Genomic DNA, 19,386 nt, shown 5'->3' with positions numbered 1-19,386 from the left:
AAATATAGTAATTAATAAATAAACGTTTCTGAATTATACTGGCAGCAAATTTGAAACTTCAACGTCCTATTCAATGGGATATTCAGAATCATACTGGCAACAAATTTGAAAAATATTAACGCCCTACATCTTGGAATATTCAGAATATTATAATGGCAACAAATTTGAAACATCAACAACGCCTATACAATGATATATTTAGAATAATACATTGTCAGCAAATTTGAAAAATTAATGCCCGACTTCATGGGATATTCAGAATTATACTGGCAACAAATTTAAAACATTAACGCCCTATACCATGGCATATCTCCTCATTCTATGCATATCTTTTCTCTATGAAATTGTACCCCGAGTCCGTTTATTAAATAGTGCACATTGATACAGTATCACCAAACATGATACAGTAACAACACAATATGATACAGTATCATTTCAACTTGATACACAACACCATAATTTGAATACAAAACTTCAAAGTTAAATAGTGCAGATATGGTATCACCATAGATGATACAGTATCACTACAAATGATACAGTATCATTAAAATATGATACAGTATCATCTCAACTCAATACAAAACTTCCAAACTGATTAATTTTACAAACCATGGAATATCTTTTTATGCTATCTTTTCTCTGTGACACTGTACCCAGAGTTCGTTTATTGAATATCGTTTTTAAAAACATTATTTTATTAAATAGTGGACATTGATACAGTATCACCACAACATGATACAGTATCAACACAACATGATACAGTATCAACACAATATGATACAGTATCATATCATCTTGATACACAACACCATAATTTGAATACAAAACTTCAAAGTTAAAATTTAGTACACATATGGTATCACCATAAATGATACAATATCACTACATATGATACAGTATCATCTCAACTTGATACAAAACACCATAATTTGATAGGAAACTTCAAAGTGTTTTTAGTGCACATTGATACAGTATACCATAATTTGATACGAAACTTCAAAGTTTTTTTAGTGCACATGATACAGTATCACCACACATGATACAGTATCATCTGAACTTGATACACAACACCATAATTTGATACAAAACTTCAAAGTTGAATAGTGCACATTGGGCAAGTTCAGGGCGCCGGAATGCACTTGAGTTGAAAGTTAGATAGTGCACATTGGGAAAGTTCAGGGCGCCGACATGCACTTGAGTTGAATAGTGCACATTGGGCAAGTTTAGGGCGCCGGCATGCACTTGAGCCGTTTAAAGGCGGCCTTCTCGAGCGCCTCGCGGTGTGTGGGGTGCGCGATCTCAATCAGGTGATAGGCGCGCTGACGTAAGCTCTTTCCGAACAGCGACGCGATTCCCTGCTCGGTCACAACGTAGTGAACATGCGCGCGTGACGTCACCACGCCTGCGCCTGAAACACAAAACAAGATTTAAGATTTATTTGAGATAAAAAAAACAAAAGATTCAAGATTTATTCAAGATAAAACACACCAAAAGATTCAAGATTTATTCTCCAGATCATGCTGCAAAAGCAACACAACAAAATATTCAAGATTCGTTTTAGTGACCAGATCAGACAACAAGAGCAATATGCACATCTACAGAGTGCGTCAGAGATACTTAATTCAAATTCGAATTGATTTATTGCCCAAGACACATTATATAAAATATTGTACTGTCACTATCAATATACATACAAATCATACAACTTAACACTAACCATAAAATAGTATCACATCATTCTATGCTGTCCAACCTTATGCTAAGATACTGTCAGAGAAAACTCCTATAATGAGAATAACAACGTAGTGCATTTATAATATCACGCATAAGTTAGCATAAGTTAGTTCTGCATTGTCCCACCAGATCGCATAAGCATGTCAACAGTCGCTTGTAACGGCTTGAAATGAGTGGAAGGAGAAAAGTGGGCTGGCATGGGAATATGGAAGGAGAGTGTCAGTCTTTTGATCCGGTTTTTTTATAGCTGCATCTGGCAGCCTGCCAGGCTTTCAACTCATTTCTGAGGAAGCCTCAACAATAATAATTATTGCAAGCACAACCAAAGGCCAATTAGTGGCCTATTATAAAAGACAAACAATTTCATTCCTTTGTGACATGCAGCTTTCTGCTCTGACAACACTAGAGCTGAATTATGAATATATATAATTTCTATTTTTCTATAATGTTGATATGATAAGTTCTTTATATGATAAGGAGAAGAAAAGGAGGATGATAAGATAATGAGAAAAATAAGAAGATTTTATTATTATTCTCAGCTCTTCATCTTCTTCACGTTCTCTTCCTCTTCCTCCTCCATTCTCATCTCATTTTCTCTTCTTCTCCTTATTCTTCTTCTGCTATTTCTTTGTTTCTTCTTTTCCCTCCTCTTTTCCTCCTCCTAGAAGAATAAGAAGACACGAAGAAATAGCAGAAGAAGAATAAGATGGAGATGAATAAAATGAAGATAAAAATGGAGGAGGAGGAGCTGAAGGAAGAGGAGGAGGAAAGGAGAAGAGAAGAAGAAGAAGAGAGGAAAGGAAGAAGAAGAAGAGGAAGAAGAAGAGGAAGAAGAAGAAGAAGAGGGGAAGAAGAGAAGAAGAAGGAAGAAGGAGGTGATGGAGTAGGAGGAAGTGTGAGTGTTAACTATTGTTAACTATTATTAGGAGGAGAATCTCTTTTTTCAGAAAAATTATGGCTTCCATATACTTGATCAGGAAATAGTTTCTGGTTGAATCTCTCTAATTAGAAACTACAACAAAATATAAGGGTCAATATAATTATATTAAAGCATGCATACCGCGTGGGGAATTTTCAGTAATTATTGAGAATTGTATTGAATACTTGCTCTCATATTGTGAAACACATATTTCTCATTTATAATTTGTGAGAGGAATTCTCAAATGATACTTGTTCTCTTATTGTTAAACTCTCATTCTTTATTTTTTATTTGTGAAAAGGAAAACAACTCTTCATGATCCAATAATAATGTTTAATAAAAATGAATCATTAATGAAAAGTATATGTATGATAGTACTTCATACTATAGTACCCTACAATATATTATATTCCTTCTGAAAAAATGATAATTCTCTAAGACAAGTGGATTGGTTGAATGCCTGATTAAAGACTACGAAAGGATGACAACTCTTCAACCAACTCGGAGGGCATTTCTATTCTAGAAATTTAACTCTCATACACTTAAAACAGAAAATGAAATGTGGTAAATCCAATTTCTTCCAAACTCCACATTATTTTCCTATAATCGGAGAGAATAGTTGGGCATATTTTAAGATATTTTTTAAAATTGCAATTTATTCAGTTTATAACGCTTTTATGATGTGAGTGTTATCAAATTCAAATTCAAATATTCTTTACTCCATACAAAAAAACAGATTACATTGTAATACAGAGCATGTTTTACTGGAATACCCCTACAAGACTATTCGTCTGAGTGTAGGGGTGGGTTCCTGTTACAGTGGGTAGCCAATAGTCTATTCATAAATTATATAGGTAATAGAATGTACCGACTTAACACGAAGAAGGTAAGTATAAGATAGTTTGTATTATAATTATGAAATTAAAAATTACCTATTACATTGTACATTGACGAAATTTCTAACCAGAAAAAGATTGAAAAGAGTAACATATATATTATTATACAGATTCGAGAATTGGAATATGAATAAATTCTTGAGATTGCATGAGTGGAATATATTTTGTATATACTTATTGTAAAAATAATGGTAGCTTCTCATATAAAAAGTTACCGAGGAACAGAAACAGCCGATTCCACAGTGACTATTGAAAAGAATATAGTAATGAAGATGTGTAAATCTATAAACGATTAAATAAAGTATGTGGTAAATATAAAGAGAAGAAAGGTAAGTTATGAAAATTTATAAGCTCTCAAAAATGAAAAAAAATCTATGTATGTATAAGAAAAGCTATCAATTAATAGAGATGATCTTAGTGCCAATAAACAGACTGAAGCAGGCTTTCTGACGACTCCCAGCCCAGGCGGTATAGCCACCCTCCACCTTACTCTTGAATGCAGCCACACTGCATTCATCCATATCAGTTCTTATCTCAGCGGGCAAATTACGATAGACCATTTGAGCAAATAAAAAGGTGTCCTCAGCTCCACTCCATGAACCACTGCGGCGTCGCAAAACCGAAGTTAGCTCTATACCGTGTAGGATAGGTATGTAAAATATCTGATAAAATTTTAAGTTTAGTAGTTTTATGTAGATCAATAAAGATTTAATGTACAATCGCCTTACATTTAAAACTGTAAATTCTGTAAAAGTTGTGCTTTTGGATATCGGCATTCCTTATTTAAACAGTTTTGATCATTTATCCTAATAAATAGGATGCAAAGAACTTATAACAGCTCGTCTGGGCGCCTAGATGTCTTCTGGTTTTCTCGCGCTAAATTCCGGAGAGCGTTATATGATGATTAAATTTGTGTAAGCATGATCTGATCAAATGAATAGTTGGTGTATAACTGCGCGAGGTCTACTGTTCACAGAACTACTAGCAGTTTTGTGAACAGTAGACCTCACGCAGTATTCTCATCACTGATTGAAACTAGAGACTTATGGAAATACAGCAATAGACTGGCTTCTCCACACATCTGTGTAATCACTTGTCAGCTGATTTATGATGAATAATTCTTTAATCGAATTTTACTGTAATATCGACTTATGAAGGAGCTCCTTTTACCTTTATATTATCTGAAATGCAAAATTTCCAAAAACCTTGTATATACGTCGACGCGCATTAAAAAGGAACATACCTGTCAAATTTCATGAAAATCTATTAAATTCTTCCTTTAATTGACATCTAATGAATGCGTGTGTTTTCTGTGTGAGTTTACCAAGTTAATTGAATGGAACAATATGCCCACAGCCGGATGTTACACCCTTAGAGTTTTCTGTTTGGGGCATTAAGCATGGGGAGTCCGATGGTAGCAAGCATTCAAGAGAGACATCAGTGTTTTCAACACCCACCATTGAACGATTCTTATAATCAACCGTGACAAGTCCTTTCTGTGTGAAACACAAAATGCAATAGCCAAAAAGGTACAGAGAAACGAAGTTCTCCATTATATTATAATGGTACGATACTCAGTTTCAAAAAGTGACCAGCACTGATGCCGACCATAAGGTCTGGGTAGTAGGTAGGTAGGTAGGCTGTGGAGCCCACCCAAAAATATTTTGGGGGGGCTGAGTCCATAAAAAATTCTGATCAATTATATGGAAAAAACCCTCCCCAGACCCCATAACCAAGAGCCCACCCAAAGATTTTGATAAGTCGGCGCCCATGGTGGCCAGGGTATAAAAGTGATAAATTCAGATCTTCAGGTTCAAATGCATGTTAAACAGCTCATTAGTTAATAATAGTCCAGTTACGAGATAGTGAAAAAGGGCAGTTTTGATAATTAGTTCCGAAAACGCAACATTTTTCGGGTAATGATTCTGGAGTATTGGATATCTTTAAAAGTTGACCTTATAGAGCAAGTGAGAGAAAAATGAGTATATTGTGATTCCAGGCTATTAATTATGTATACTAACATCCTGCAAAAATTCAGCTTCACCAAATATTATGGATAGGGTGACTTATGTAGTTTAAATGAATGTAATAATAGTAATACATCAGCTTCTTCTTCTTCTCATGTTATCTTATTATCTTCATCTCCTACTTATTTTTCTTCATCATCAGTTGTAGCTCTTCTTCTTTTTCTCCTTCTTCTGCTTCTTACTATTATCTTTTGTCATCATGTTCTATTATTTATTCTTTTTCTTTACTCAAAATCGTCATTTATTCTTATCATCTACTCATCTTCTTCTTTTTCTTCTCCTCTTCTCCATCATTCTATTCTTCCTCTTCTCCTTCTTATTTTTTCTTCTTCTCATTGAAGAAAGAGAAGAATGGGGAGGAGTAGCAAGATAGAAATAAGAAGTGGTAGAACATGAAGAAGATTAGATAGTGGAAGAAGAAGGAGTAGCATATGAGAGAAATAAGAATTAGTGGATCATGAAGGAGGAGAAGAGGATAAGAAAGATGAAGATATACATACAATAGTGATAGAAAATAATAAATATTTAGAAGATGATGAACTGAAAACTTCATATTTTCTTCTTCTTCTTCTACTTCTCTTTTTCTTATTCTTTACTTCTTCTTTACATAGAATTCTCATTCTTACAGAACACAGAGTAATATAAATGATACAGTCATGATTCAGCTGTGAGAATGTTGGGATGAAATGCAAAGAAAACAGAAGGCAGTTGAATAATATTATTATCACAATAGTCCTATAATTGCTATAATTGCTTCACATGTTGACAGGTGTCTGGTGCCGAGTGACTGTGTGTGTGCATCTGTGTGGTGTGTGTGCGTGTGTGTGAGTGTGAAGGAGTGAGGGGTGACTACCTGTCAGTGGAGTGGGCGATAGAGTTGTTGTGAGGACGGAGTGCGGAAGGGGGGTGAGCGAGACCGGAGTAGGGTTCGCGCGCAGTCTACAATCTGGCAAAGGAACTACCTCGATACGCATGAACAGTATGTCTATTCCGCTAGCCTTCTGTAGTAATTCTGTGATACTGTTCTAAACAGCTATGCTAGTAGTTCTGTACCTCACGCACTATTCTCATCCACAAGTACCTGATTGAAACTATAGACCTTATGGAAATACAGCAATAGACTGGCTTCTCCACACATCTGTGTAATCACTTGTCAGCTGATTTATGATGAATAATTCTATAGTATGATTTTAACTCTAATATTGGCGTATGAAGGAGGCTCCTTTTTCCTTTTATATTATCCTTGAAATGCAAAATTTCAAAAAACCTTGTATATACGTCGACGCGCAATTAAAAAAGGAACATACCTATTAGTACTTAGGCTATACTAGTAGTCCTGTGAACAGTAGACCTCACGCAGTATTCTCATCCACCAGTACCTGATGGAAATATAGACCTTATGGAAATACAGCAATAGACTGGCTTCTCCACACATCTGTGTAATCACTTGTCAGCTGATTTATGATGAATAATTCTATAGTCTGAGTTTACTCTAATATTGGCGTATGAAGGAGGCTTCTTTTTTCTTTTATATTATCCTTGAAATGCAAAATTTCCAAAAACCTTGTATAAATGTCGACGCGCAATTAAAAAAGGAACATACCTGTAAAATTTCATGAAAATCTATTTCCGCGTTTCGCCGTAAATGCGAAACATGTAAACATTTAAACATTAAGAGAAATGCCAAACCGTCGACTTGAATCTTAGACCTCACTTCGCTCGTTCAAAAAATATTTCTTCAATAGGAACTTTTCAATTTTCTGTTTGTATTCCTTCTGTGGTAGTTCTCTTATATCTAATGGTAGGTGGTTATAAAATCTGATTGCCCAGGTCTTAAAACTAGTATGACTGGATCTATAATAGTGAAATTCATTTCGGATGTTTAATCGATTCCGTATGTAATGAGATAGGACATTATAATGACTAGAGAATAAATTTAAGTTAGACTTCACAAACAACAAGCATTGGTATATAAAAAATACATGGCAAACTCATAATTCCCAGTCTTATGAATAAAGGCTTGTAATGAGAAGAGGTGGTTCGTTCATTGCAAATAGTTCTAACTGCTCTCTTTTGTAATACAAAAATCTGGTGTGGTACACTCACACAACTTTCCTTGCTCATTGAACTGTAAGCCTCATTCTAAACGAGAATAATTTAGGGGAATAACATAATGACGATTAGCGGAAACATATGAAACTACGATCAGACTACTGTTTATGTGTATTATATAATTTTTTCAGAGTACTTTTTCCTTTGTGTGAATTGTGAAATAAGATGATTTTTTTAAAAGTCGTCAAAACAGCTGTTCTACAGATGAAATATCTCGACTATGTGTTCTTTTTAATACTGCTCTACCTCATGCACGAGAGGGAGGTTACAAAGTCCATTTCTCAAAGATGGGGTGGACCCCCCATTAGTTTCCAGGAAGAGACTCATGCCAGTTGATAGAGCTGATAAATAACTATACAGGGTATGAATTTGAAAAAAACCTTTAAAGCCGTTTTCGAGAAAAACGTGAAAAACATGGTTTTTTAGTAATTATCCGCCATTTTTCTCAAGAATATTACGGAGACTCTGCAATTTTTCCAGAAATGAGACTCATGTCAGAAGTTAGGGCTTATAAATAGCTATCCATGGTATAATTTTGAAGAAAATCGTTAGAGCCATTTTCGGGAAACATGGTTTTTTAGTAATATACGCCATTTTTTCCGCTATCTTGAATTGAATTTTATTGAATTTCTTATTGTCGGATCCTCATGGTATAGGACCTTAAGTTAAAATTTCTAGTCAATCGGTTAATAATAATAATATCGAGTGACCTGGCTGGCTCAGGTCTGGTGTCAGAGTTTTCAGGTCGCACTGATCAATTTCAGGGCCTCAGACATGACTTTTCAATCGGTTAATTAGGAATGGAGTAATCGTGTTCACAGACATACACACATACTCTCATACACACACACACACCACACACACACAAACACACACACACACACACACAGACCAACACCCAAAAATCATGTTTTTGGACTCAGGGGACCTTGAACGTATGAAAAACTTGAAATTAGGGTACCTTAATTTTTTTTGGAAAGCAATACTTTCCTTACCTATGGTAATAGGGCAAGGAAAGTAAAAAGGTTTAAGGAGTAGCTGCAATTTGCCCATATGATAGCTCCATATAGCAGATGTGAATGGACATATCCATAATATACATTCAATAATATTTTAACTGATACTATTTCTCTATTTTTTCACATAAAGACACCTCTGGTAACTTTAGAGACAGTATAGTCTATATGAGAATTCCATTTCAAGTTGCTGTGGATGCGAATACCTAAAAATTTAACTGAGTGCGAAGAATTCATATTATATGGCACTGATAGACTTTGTGTTTTGTTCAGATTAAGAGCTAATTTTTTGGCGTTGCACCAGTCAGTCATAATATCTACTTTTTCCTTTAGAAAAGCTTCACTCAATTGTTGATCAATTTTAATGTTCAAACATACATCGTCGGCGCACATATAACACGTAGTATTTTCATTTTCAATATTATCTATTTATTTATTATTACTGATTTGAAAAAAATCCCGTGCTTAAATTGGTCGTGCAGAGGGGCAAAAGGGGGCGCATCTGGAAGAGGAAGTTGTCAAATTTATCCTCCCTCAAGTGAATAGCCATCATGCTCCAGTCTAGAGAGCAGCGGGCCTTCGCAGTTAAGAGCTTCTTTTCTAATGGTCCATCACCTTCCGCGCTCTATTTGAAATTCTCCTCACAGACTCTTTCCTGGCCATAATTCGATTCTGTCGGGGTTAACTATTCAGGAGTGTGGAAGTGTCACTAAACCCAGAAATGGACTTCAAAGAACCATCAGAACTGCAGAAAATATCGATAGAGTGAGGCAGTCAGTTGTGCGTTCTATCCGGCATCCGGCTCACAAACACGCAGCTGCTATGGCAATTTCTGACTCCACTGTTAAGTGTGAGTTGGGCCTAAGGTAGTCGAGACTTGGAGGACCTAAATGAATGAATCAATAGAACTAATATGCATGGAGCTCACCTTCCTTGATGAACGGAACAATTTTGCTGTCGCCTGTCTTGGGATTGGTTGATGTCATTGCAATGATGGGTTTGCCCTTTCCGTCCAGTGCTTCCGACGCGCCACGGATAAAGTCCACCTGACCTCCGAAACCTGACGTCAAAATCACAACAAAATTAAAACTGCAATCAAATTAAAACTGTACAAACTTGGATAAAAAAAACTGTACTATATAAACTAAAAAATATACTCTGTGAAAACCATTAAGGACTGACAAATTTTGTAAAGTGAACAACTACAAGACTTGACCTATTTCGGACTATGTGTAATCTTATCTGAATTTGGGAGAGCAATAGCACAAGGTTACCTTATTTTTTCTCTTCCTATCATTTTGATGATGTACCGGTACTTATTGTATGAATCAATAATAAAGAAAATAAAGAACTTTCAATAAACTGTACAAACTTAGATCAAAAATAAAACTGTAGATCTAACATCAAATAAACTTAGATGAAATGTATAACTGTATAAACTTGGATCAATAAAACTGTACAACGTTAGAAAATTGTCATTAACATATTATATTAATTATTTTCTCTCAGTTTTATATTTTGAAGCTATTTTTATAATTTAGTTGAAGAATTATCAAGAGTTTTATTTCCGCATATAGTATTATCTTTCGTTTCCATTGTAATATTTACTCAAATATTTTACCTTCTTTAGAAGTATATCAATGTTTTCTCAAAATTCTCAATTAATTTCTTAAGGTGCGTACAGATATACGCGCCGCGAACATGAGCAATTCACTTTTAATCAGCTGATTATATCTGTATTTTTACAGAAACGGTATAAGATATAGATACAAAAAGCTTGGCATCAGCTGATTAAAAGTGAATTGATCATGTTCGCGGCGCGTAAATCTGTACGCACCTTTATATTCTATCCAATACTCAATTGGAACATTGTGGTTTTATCTATGTTCGAATTTGATTTCCTTCTTTTATTTATCTATTTAAATTTATTTAATAACAATATTCGAACTCACGACTTACAAACAAACCTGGTTCATGTGAGCGTAGTTTCAATAATTGTGAACTTATACTTATTTTATTATGTATGCTGTATATGTGCACATTGTATGTTTGTATTTTGTTGGAAACAAATAAATTCAATTCACAACTGGCCATTGTGGCACAGAATACATACAGAATGGAAAGTATCGATCCAAACAATGCATTTTACATGACGCCAACAAGACTTGAGTGCACCAAGACCACGTCACGTGACTTCACCATCTTGTTAGAAATTTAGTTACTGCTATCCGGGTCTTTTGAACGGGTCGCGGCAGTGAACGAGACCGATTAACCCGGTTCAGTAAAGTGATCCGAACTTCCCATCTCTATACTTTTACAATTCTGAACTTTCTTTCAAGATGGCAGATCTGGCGTCAGGATACTAGCCGGCTTTCCATTCTGTATTGTATTCTGTGATTAATCAAGCACAAACTTAAGTTGCACTTTCACATTTCAAGTGAAAATATCCTGAACACTTTGGAAGTTCATATCAAAGTGCCGGTTGTACAAAATGTTGTTAAATTCTAGTTCTAACCGTGATTAATTCCACGAGAACCAATCAGAGAAGCCGTCTTAAAAAAGGCCTTCTCTGATTGGTTCTCGTTAAATTAATCACGGTTAAGATTTAACCGGCTCTTGTGCAACCGACACTAAGACAGTGTGATAACATTAGAGTATCATAAGATAAATCGGTTCAGATGATTCAGTTATTTGATAAATGATTCGGATGAATCAGTTCATAAAATAAACCAGTTTCTCCTCAAAACATAAAGATTGATAATTTTGTTGTAAGTACAGGGTGACCACGTGAAACTTTTGCATTTTAGAAATGAAAAACAATATTAATTTTTCAAGATACTATTTATTCAACTTGAGTAGAATAGTTGTGAGTATATGCCATTTAACGTTAAAACTGTTCATGTCGCCAGAGAGACCAGTTGTAACCTATGGGGCCGACACATTGATATCTTAAACAATGATGAAAAATCTGGTGTGGCGCACTCACACAACTTTCCTTGCGGTTATGAAAATTTCCATTATACACGAAGGAAATATAATAAATGACCAGCTGACGAGATCAATTCTGTTATCTCTTCCAGTGAATGATTTGATAGAATCAACAGTTGCCTCTCTCATTAAGTTTGCATTATTCATTTAAAAAATATTCTTGTTCAGATAAAATGTAAATTCAGGTTTTCGATTTTTTAATAATGAAATTTCAATAATTCATTTATTCATTATAAAAAATTGTTCTTATTCTTGTAAAATGTTATGATTCATAAGGCATTGGGACAAGAGGCTAACCTAAAGAAAGTTTAAAGTTCCCAATCAATCAAATCTAGATATCAACAATTCAGTTCCTAGTTGGAATCTAAATACTATTATTCTGTACGAAGAATTTATTTTACAATTCAAATCCTAGCAATATTCATTGAAAAAATTACAAATAACACAATCATGTTGTTTAATCTATAATGATTACAGCTGATAAATTTGAAATTGATGAACTTGAATAGGCCTACCCCACAAAATGGCGATTTTGCAATGCATCACGGGATCGTGTCATGACCTGTATTTATGGACCATGAATGTAATTGTTTCTCGTTGTCATTCTGTATTACCTCTCATTTCATCGAAGATGAAATCTAGGCGCACGCCAGTTAGTCAAGACATGACATGATCAGACACGTTTAGTCACAATACTTTCCTGTGATGCAACTCACACTGATTAGTCATTGCAATTAGACTTGTATTCATAAGCAACTATGTGAAGTATTATGACTGAACGTGACTAGTGTTGTTTTAACTAACCGGTGTAAGCTTTCAGCCTAATCTTTCATTGAAAATATGACACTTATTCAAGAAAATGACAAATTTGAGTCGTATACCTGAGAACATCCTGGGCCCGATGGAGTCCGACACCACCTGACCAGTGAGATCGACCTCAATACAAGAGTTGATGGCTGTCATCTTTGGCATCTGCGCAATCACAAATGTACTATTCGTGTAGTCCACTTCACGCATTTCTAAAGAAAAAAAACATTAAAACACATTAATTATTATAAATTATTTAACCTTTATTATGGTGTAGTTCCTAACGGAAGTTCTACCTCTTCTGATAGACAAGAAAATTGTAAGTAGCAAGGTAGGTTCTTAGTATAGATTTAACAGGTGATTCAGGTTTCATTTCTCTTTCATTTTATATCAGCCACTCATTCTCAAGTCTAATTTCAGTTATTCATCATCCCTCTTGATCCATTCATGAAATTATCACAAATATAGTGAGGTCCACGTTACAATGGCAGTGTTTGATTAGTAACGTTATTGCTATCCTTGTCTATTCATTCAACAAAGCGGATAGCGCTATTCTTTCTCGCTTTACTCTGTTGCTGGATCATCTTTTAACAACGTCGAATTAATAATTGATCAACAAAATAATTAATCTCTATCATTAAAATTTATAATGGAATTATTGAAAAATATAATTTCTTGCTTAATAAAATATAATTGATTATTTTAAACGAGAATGAACAGTTAATATTACATCAATAAACCTGTATCAGCTACCGTCTATAGAAGGCATTGACAAGACAGAGGATCGGCAACGTTGATCTGCTATCTTTCTTCACTGCCATTATAACGTGGACCTCACTATAGGTACAATAAGGACTGATATTCTCATCCAAGAAACATGAGGTCTGCAACACATCTGAAAAGATACACAAGGAGCTTTAATGTATCTTTCCATAAGCAACAGATGCTCTTTTGTATCTTCTCAAAAGCAACGTGTTGCATCAGAAAAGTTACACAAGGAGCTTTAATGTATCTTTCCATAAGCGACAGATGCTCTTTTGTATCTTCTCAAGAGCAACATATTGCATCCGAAAAGCTGCACAAGGAGCTTCAATATATCTTTCCATAAGCGACAGATGCTCTTTTGTATCTTCTCAAGAGCAACGTGTTGCATCTGAAAAGATACACAAGGAGCTTTAATGTATCTTTCCATAAGCGACAGATGCTCTTTTGTATCTTCTCAAGAGCAACGTGTTGCATCTGAAAAGATACACAAGGACCTTTAATGTATCTTTCCATAAGCGACAGATGCTCTTTTGTATCTTCTCAAGAGCAACATGTTGCTTCAGAAAAGATACACAAGGAGCTTCAATGTATCTTTCCATAAGCAACAGATGTTCTTTTGTATCTTCTCAAAAGCAACATTTTGCATCCGAAAAGATACACAGGTGGCTTTTTGTAGCTACGTCCTTTTAGCACAACAAAAATCAGCTGAGATTTGTTCAACATGCTCTTTCTTGTTGTTGATTCGTAGCAACTGTATCATTTGGTAGAGAGTTAGTGGGAAGGATATTTTGAATATTCTTTTCGAAGAGTGGACATTGATATGTCCAAAGCTCCGCCAATTTATGTAGATGCATAACAATATTATCTATAGCTATTCCAAATTGCTTTTTTCATATGATATACAGTTCAATAACCTTTTCTTAGTCTATATTATGTAAATTTTGCTGTATTGTAAGCTATTGTATATAAGTTTATAAGCCAGTAAATATATTGTAATCTAAGTACTCAATCAATCAATTCATGAACAATCTCTGTGTGTAGGGAGCTTCCTTCATCTGGGATGACTTGCCAATATGCAGTTTCAAAGTCACGGAGGCAGAGCAACGGGCGCGTACTGTACATGAAAAACTATTCTAAAATACAACCCTTGAGGTGAGACAGTGTGGGTCGATGTGTATTTTGTAATCTCCAAGTACAGTTGTTTGTATTATGTCGGCGCCACACTCTCGCCAAGTCGCATACCAAGTGGCATGCTATATACATCTACACAGGCGGTGTGGAGACGAGCGGTGTCACCCACACTCTCGCGCCTTGTCACATTTGTACGCACTTGGCAAGAGTGTGGAGGCGGCATTAAAAATATTTAGTTCAACAACAGTAAAACAGCATTTCACACAATTGATTAATTCTTATTCTTAATCTAACCAAGCCCATGTATGTAGATCACCCTACTCAACCTAACCTAGCAAAGCCCAAAAATCATCACGGATTGTCATAGAGAAGCTTGTTGCCGATAAGGAGACAATTACATTTCATTTTTCAGCATCCTACTAACCGACTATATAAAGGGGTATAAGGATTTTTCAATGATTTCCAATTCCTAATTTATCAATTTACTTGGATAGCAAAAGAGGAGTCAGCATTGGAGGAAGACATATAGAGTGCATAAGATTTGCAGATGATATGTCGATCTTGGCTGATAGCTGGACAATGATGAATGGAATGTTGAGAGATGTGAATGAGGCTTGTGAGAGGTATGGAATGAGGATAAACGTCAGGAAGACAAAGTGCATGAGAATTGGTGCAGGGAAAGCAAGAATGGGGAATGCTGTACTGGAGGGTGAACAGTTGAACAGGTATCATCTTTCAAGTATTTAGGAAGCATAATGGAAGAGGATATGAAATGCAACAAAGAAATCAAAGTAAGAATTGCTATGGCCAAAAACAGCATTCAATAAGAAAAAGAGAATTATTTTAGCCAACTGGACAAGACACTAAGGAAAAGGCTAATAAAGTGCTATGTTTGGAGTGTGGCACTGTATGGTGCAGAAACTTGGACGCTGAGAAAGGAGAATAAGAGGAGGCTTGAGGCATTGGAAATGTGGATATGGAGAAGGATGGAGGGGATCAGTTGGAGGGATAAAGTTACAAACGAGGAGGTGTGAGGAGGTTGGGGAAAGAAGGAGTCTGCTGGATGTGATAAAGGGAGAAAGAGGAGATGGCTGGGACATTGGATGAGACGGCAATGCTGTTGGTGGATGCCATGGAGGGGGACCATTCAGGGAAGAAGAGGAAGAGGGAGAAGAAGATAGAAAATGTGTACGACATGAAGGAGGGATGAGCTACTATACAACGAAGCGACTGGCAGAGAATAGAAGAGAGTGGAGGGCTGCTGCCATATAGAAGGACCTGCTTACGAGCAGAAAACTACAAACAAACAAAACTACTTATTCTGTGCATTTCACAATGCAGAAAGAATTCTACACTAAAATAAGGGCACACATTCAACAACTCTTCCCTCTCTTTAACTCCTCGCCCTTAAGAGCCTTAACATGTGCTGGCAATGAGTTGTACGGCTAGATTCCAGAAGATGGAAATTACCGAGTTATTGCATTCATTCAAATGCTAATAAATAAATTGATTATTATTAAACGAAAATCCACGCAATAAAACAGTAAGGTATTAACAATTAGGCATATAACAACCTCATTATTGAGCCAGTTACACACACCGATTTTCGCAGATAAGATTTTTGGCGTCCTTTTAAATTCTATTTGATTAAACATAAATGATGTCGAACTGATGATGTGTGTCAAGTTCCGTTTAATCTAAAAATGTGAGTAACTGGCTATACACATCAATTTTTGGACGTTGGAATGATTTTTTACAGTCCTCATAAATTCTACCAGATTGAATGGAGCTTGACAAACATAATATGATGTGTTGATTACACATAGGCCTATACATCAACGTTAGTAGACAGAAGGTTGATCACTTACAGGTGTAAGATTCAAAGTGGTGGGGGGAACGCCAGCGTGACGCCTCGTGTAGTAAAAATGTGATAGAGTAACCACACTGAGCATACAGTTTATTCACTGTATCTTCAAATATATCGTCATTTAATCTCCTTAAGATTGAACTAGAACTTAAAAATTCTCCATACTTATAGCGAATGAATCACCGATTCTAATGATGTTGTTAAATATTTAAAGTTCATTCAAATTGTATGAATAAAATGAAGTTTTTCAGAATCTAAAAACGTGACACGAAAAAGTTAATAAGTTGGAAAAGCGTTAGTAGACAACGTTATACTATTATAATTTCAGATTAACGCATAAAAAATATTGATAAACCAACGCATTGCAATAAACCGATAAACCGATCCCGATAAATTTCATTCATATAAATGCACTGAACACATGCTGGTATCGGGCACTCTTGTTCTACGAGAATCAAAATATCTCATCCCCAAAATTCACAAGTTGATGTATAGCCAAACTACAAAATATAAACACGACCCAGAAGATGAAGAAACCTTAAGGGTTTGAAAAAGTTAGGAGGTGGGGTTTTTGCTTCTACATGGCAAAATGCTTGTATTATTTATAAATGTTTTGATAATTATTGTAAGGCAGAATCAGGAAGCTAGCATGTCAGAAAATGTTTGTGTTATATAATTTGACTATACGTCACCACCATATGATTTTCAAGAATGCGATATTCTGCCTACTCTGTACTTACAGCCTACGTCACGACTGCAGTTCCCCCACTCCAATTGTATTTCAACTAAAATACTATAGATGAGTGACCAACCTTCTGTCTACTAACTTTGCATATACATCATAATGGTTTTCAAGTTATGTTCAATCTAATAGATCTATAAGGCCAGTTATACAAACATCGATTTTTTGGACGATCGATTTTTTGCCATCCTTATGAAATCTTCCAGATTAAACGGAACTTGACAGACATTATCTGTTTAATCTGATAGAATTTATAAAGACGGCAAAAAAGTCGTATGTTTTTCAAACCGTGCAGCATCTTAAGGTGCGTACAGACTCTCGCTCTGCTCCGCAACCGAACGTCACTCCAGCAGAGCGATTGATGATCGACCGGGGAGCAAGAGTAGTTCGACCGGGGAACGCGAGAAGATCTAACATCTTCCATAACGTTCATGATGGGTGCGTGGGCGGTCCGACTGTGGTTCGATGGTGGTACGAAGGCGGTACGAGGGAGGAGCGTGCTCGGTGCGGGTTGGAAGCACGAATATGTGTACGCAGCTTTAACCTAACCTAACCGATCACTCACCGACAAAAGGATTGTCGTTGACAAAGTCGTAGAGCCGCTTGTTGCCGATGAGGAAGCTGGTGACAATGCGACCCTTGCCGACCGCTTTCTTGGCATTGGTGATGACCCCTCGCTCCACCAACTCGACCACCCCGTTGGCGAACATCTCCGAGTGGATGCCGAGGTCCTTGTGCCCGCCAAGGAGCTCCAGCACTGCATCTGGGATGGCGCCGATACCTGTAAAACGCCAACAAGTCTAAATTGAAACAATAGTCTATTCGCTGTAGCAATTTAAACATCCCGCTCAAGTACATTAATGATCTTCTTCTTCTTCTCTGTCTCTCCCCACTATGCCTTTAACCTAGCTCCGCAGTGCAGGCTGGTTGCTTGGCTGAATCGGACTAGGCGCTGAGACAGCAAATAATAGCAGCGTTGGTGAGAATGCGAGCGGCCGCAGTAACACTTCCACCCAGCAATGGTCGCGTAGTTCCGCCTAGCGGACAGACGAAAGATCAAACCAGTCGGTTTTATTTGATCCCTCCAGCCAGCTCAGCAAGCAGCCGAGACAATAGAACAATGGAGTGGCGGTCTTATTCGCATTCATCAGCAGTTTTCTTTCTCACGATTATTTGATTTTTGTGTGTCATTAATAACTCCAGTCACCAGTAAAAAGTTACCAGAACGTGGTGTACTAAAATATAATGACTTTTCATGATGATTTTCAATATTAAAAACATTGTTGACATTCTGAGCTTTAGGCTAAATTGGGGTCGGTGAGAACGAATCTGCAATCAGAATTTCTCTATCACGAAATATAACAAAAAAAACAGCTGTTGATCTTCCGGCAACCGTTAACAGTCATCCTGCAATGCGGCCGAAACACTTCCAAGCCAGACACCATCTCGAATGACAACAACGCCAAGCTGTAAGAAACCATCCGGCACTGCGGCGCTAGGTTTACAGCGTTGGGGTAGCCTCGACCCAGTTCTTCCATACCCGTCTGTCCATCGCCATTCTTCTCATCTCCGGAACAGTCTTCCCTCTTCTCCTTCCAATCTCCTCATTCTGTCCTCATATGAGTACCTCGGTCGTCCTACAGTTCACCTTCCCTGCACTCTCACATTCACAAACTGTTTCGCTTTTCTACTGTCATCCATCCGCTGTCCATACAATTTAAGCTGCCTCATTTCTATCCCACACTTACATCTCTCATGCCAACTTCATCTCTTATTCTGGTGTTTCGTATTCTATCCCTCCTTGTCTTCCCAATGTTTTTCTATGACATTTCATTTCCACCGTTCTTATTTTATTTTCATGGCATGATCTCATGGGCCAGCTTTCACTCCGTACAGTAGATTGGCTCAATTATTGATCTGTATACCTGGTTCTTTATCCTCTTACTGATCTCTTTCTTACCAAATATACAGCCAGTGAACCTTTCCTTACCCTGTTCAGCACCTCAACATCTATTTTTCTATCCTCAGAGAACCACGCACCCAAATACTCATATTTCGACACCTGGTCAAGCATCTCTCCGTCAACCCTAATTTCCACATTCTCTCCTCCTACCTTTGAGACCACCATCACTTTGCTCTTCCTTACATTGAGAACCATTCCTTTTCCTTTCAGTTCTTCTGACCATTCCGTCACAGCTTGCTGGAGTTTTTCTGAAGACTCAGAGATCAAAACAATATCGTCAGCATATAGGAGGACTCTTGTACCAATTGGTCTCATATTCCAATATCCTGCAACCATGTTATGTGTCCTCCTCTTGCATATATTGTGTATATCATCCATCACTAAGATGAATAGAAGAGGACTGAGGCTGTCTCCCTGTT

General features: G+C 36.6%; 1 protein-coding gene across 1 annotated transcript in view; it reads right to left on the bottom strand.

Moving 5' to 3' along the window:
- Window positions 1-1,037: 1,037 nt before the first annotated feature.
- The window catches only part of LOC111057201 (4-hydroxybutyrate coenzyme A transferase), a 57,196-nt gene continuing 38,847 nt past the window's right edge, over window positions 1,038-19,386 (bottom strand). Inside the window, exons 6-9 of the mRNA XM_039419819.1 lie at window positions 17,570-17,785; window positions 12,574-12,711; window positions 9,633-9,764; window positions 1,038-1,408 (exon numbers count right to left, since the gene is read on the bottom strand). Of these exons, the coding sequence (XP_039275753.1) occupies window positions 1,224-1,408; window positions 9,633-9,764; window positions 12,574-12,711; window positions 17,570-17,785 (671 nt within the window). The 3' untranslated portion in view covers window positions 1,038-1,223. The remainder of the gene's footprint in view (window positions 1,409-9,632; window positions 9,765-12,573; window positions 12,712-17,569; window positions 17,786-19,386) is intronic.

Source organism: Nilaparvata lugens, chromosome 1 (assembly GCF_014356525.2).
Source record: "Nilaparvata lugens isolate BPH chromosome 1, ASM1435652v1, whole genome shotgun sequence".
NCBI lineage: Eukaryota > Metazoa > Arthropoda > Insecta > Hemiptera > Delphacidae > Nilaparvata > Nilaparvata lugens.
This window is presented reverse-complemented; position numbering and strand designations above follow the sequence as displayed.